Source organism: Monopterus albus, unplaced genomic scaffold (genome assembly GCF_001952655.1).
Source record: "Monopterus albus unplaced genomic scaffold, M_albus_1.0 scaffold215.1, whole genome shotgun sequence".
Taxonomy (NCBI): Eukaryota; Metazoa; Chordata; class Actinopteri; order Synbranchiformes; family Synbranchidae; genus Monopterus; species Monopterus albus.
Genome location: NW_018128095.1, coordinates 335,441 through 335,724, shown reverse-complemented (window position 1 = coordinate 335,724; position 284 = coordinate 335,441). Strand labels below are relative to the sequence as shown.

The following is a 284-nucleotide window of genomic DNA, read 5'->3' as shown; positions in this document are numbered from 1 at the left end:
GTGGTCACCTACAGTCATCTTTAACTCTGGACTTGCAGGTATACAGATCAGTGTTTAATGATGTGTTGGACTTAATGGACTTAATATGTAACTGAACAGCTACAGAGTTTCAAGCCTGTTGCACCACATCCAGATGTCACAGTGTGCTGTTATACACCTGTGCATCACTCCAGCCAGGTGAGAAGTTAAACCAATGGAGCTCAGCAAAACAGCTGTTAAGTCCCTGTTTAAAGATTATCAAACCAAGGACAAACAAACGGACTACACATTGTTGTTTTCCTGCT

The 284-nt window shown here is 41.9% G+C and overlaps 1 protein-coding gene across 1 annotated transcript in view; it reads left to right on the top strand.

The window, feature by feature from the left end:
• fmnl2b (formin-like 2b) overlaps positions 1–284 on the top strand; it is a 27,856-nt gene that overhangs the window by 14,340 nt on the left and 13,232 nt on the right. Inside the window, 1 exon segment of the mRNA XM_020619158.1 lies at positions 5–38. Within this exon segment, the coding sequence (XP_020474814.1) occupies positions 5–38 (34 nt within the window).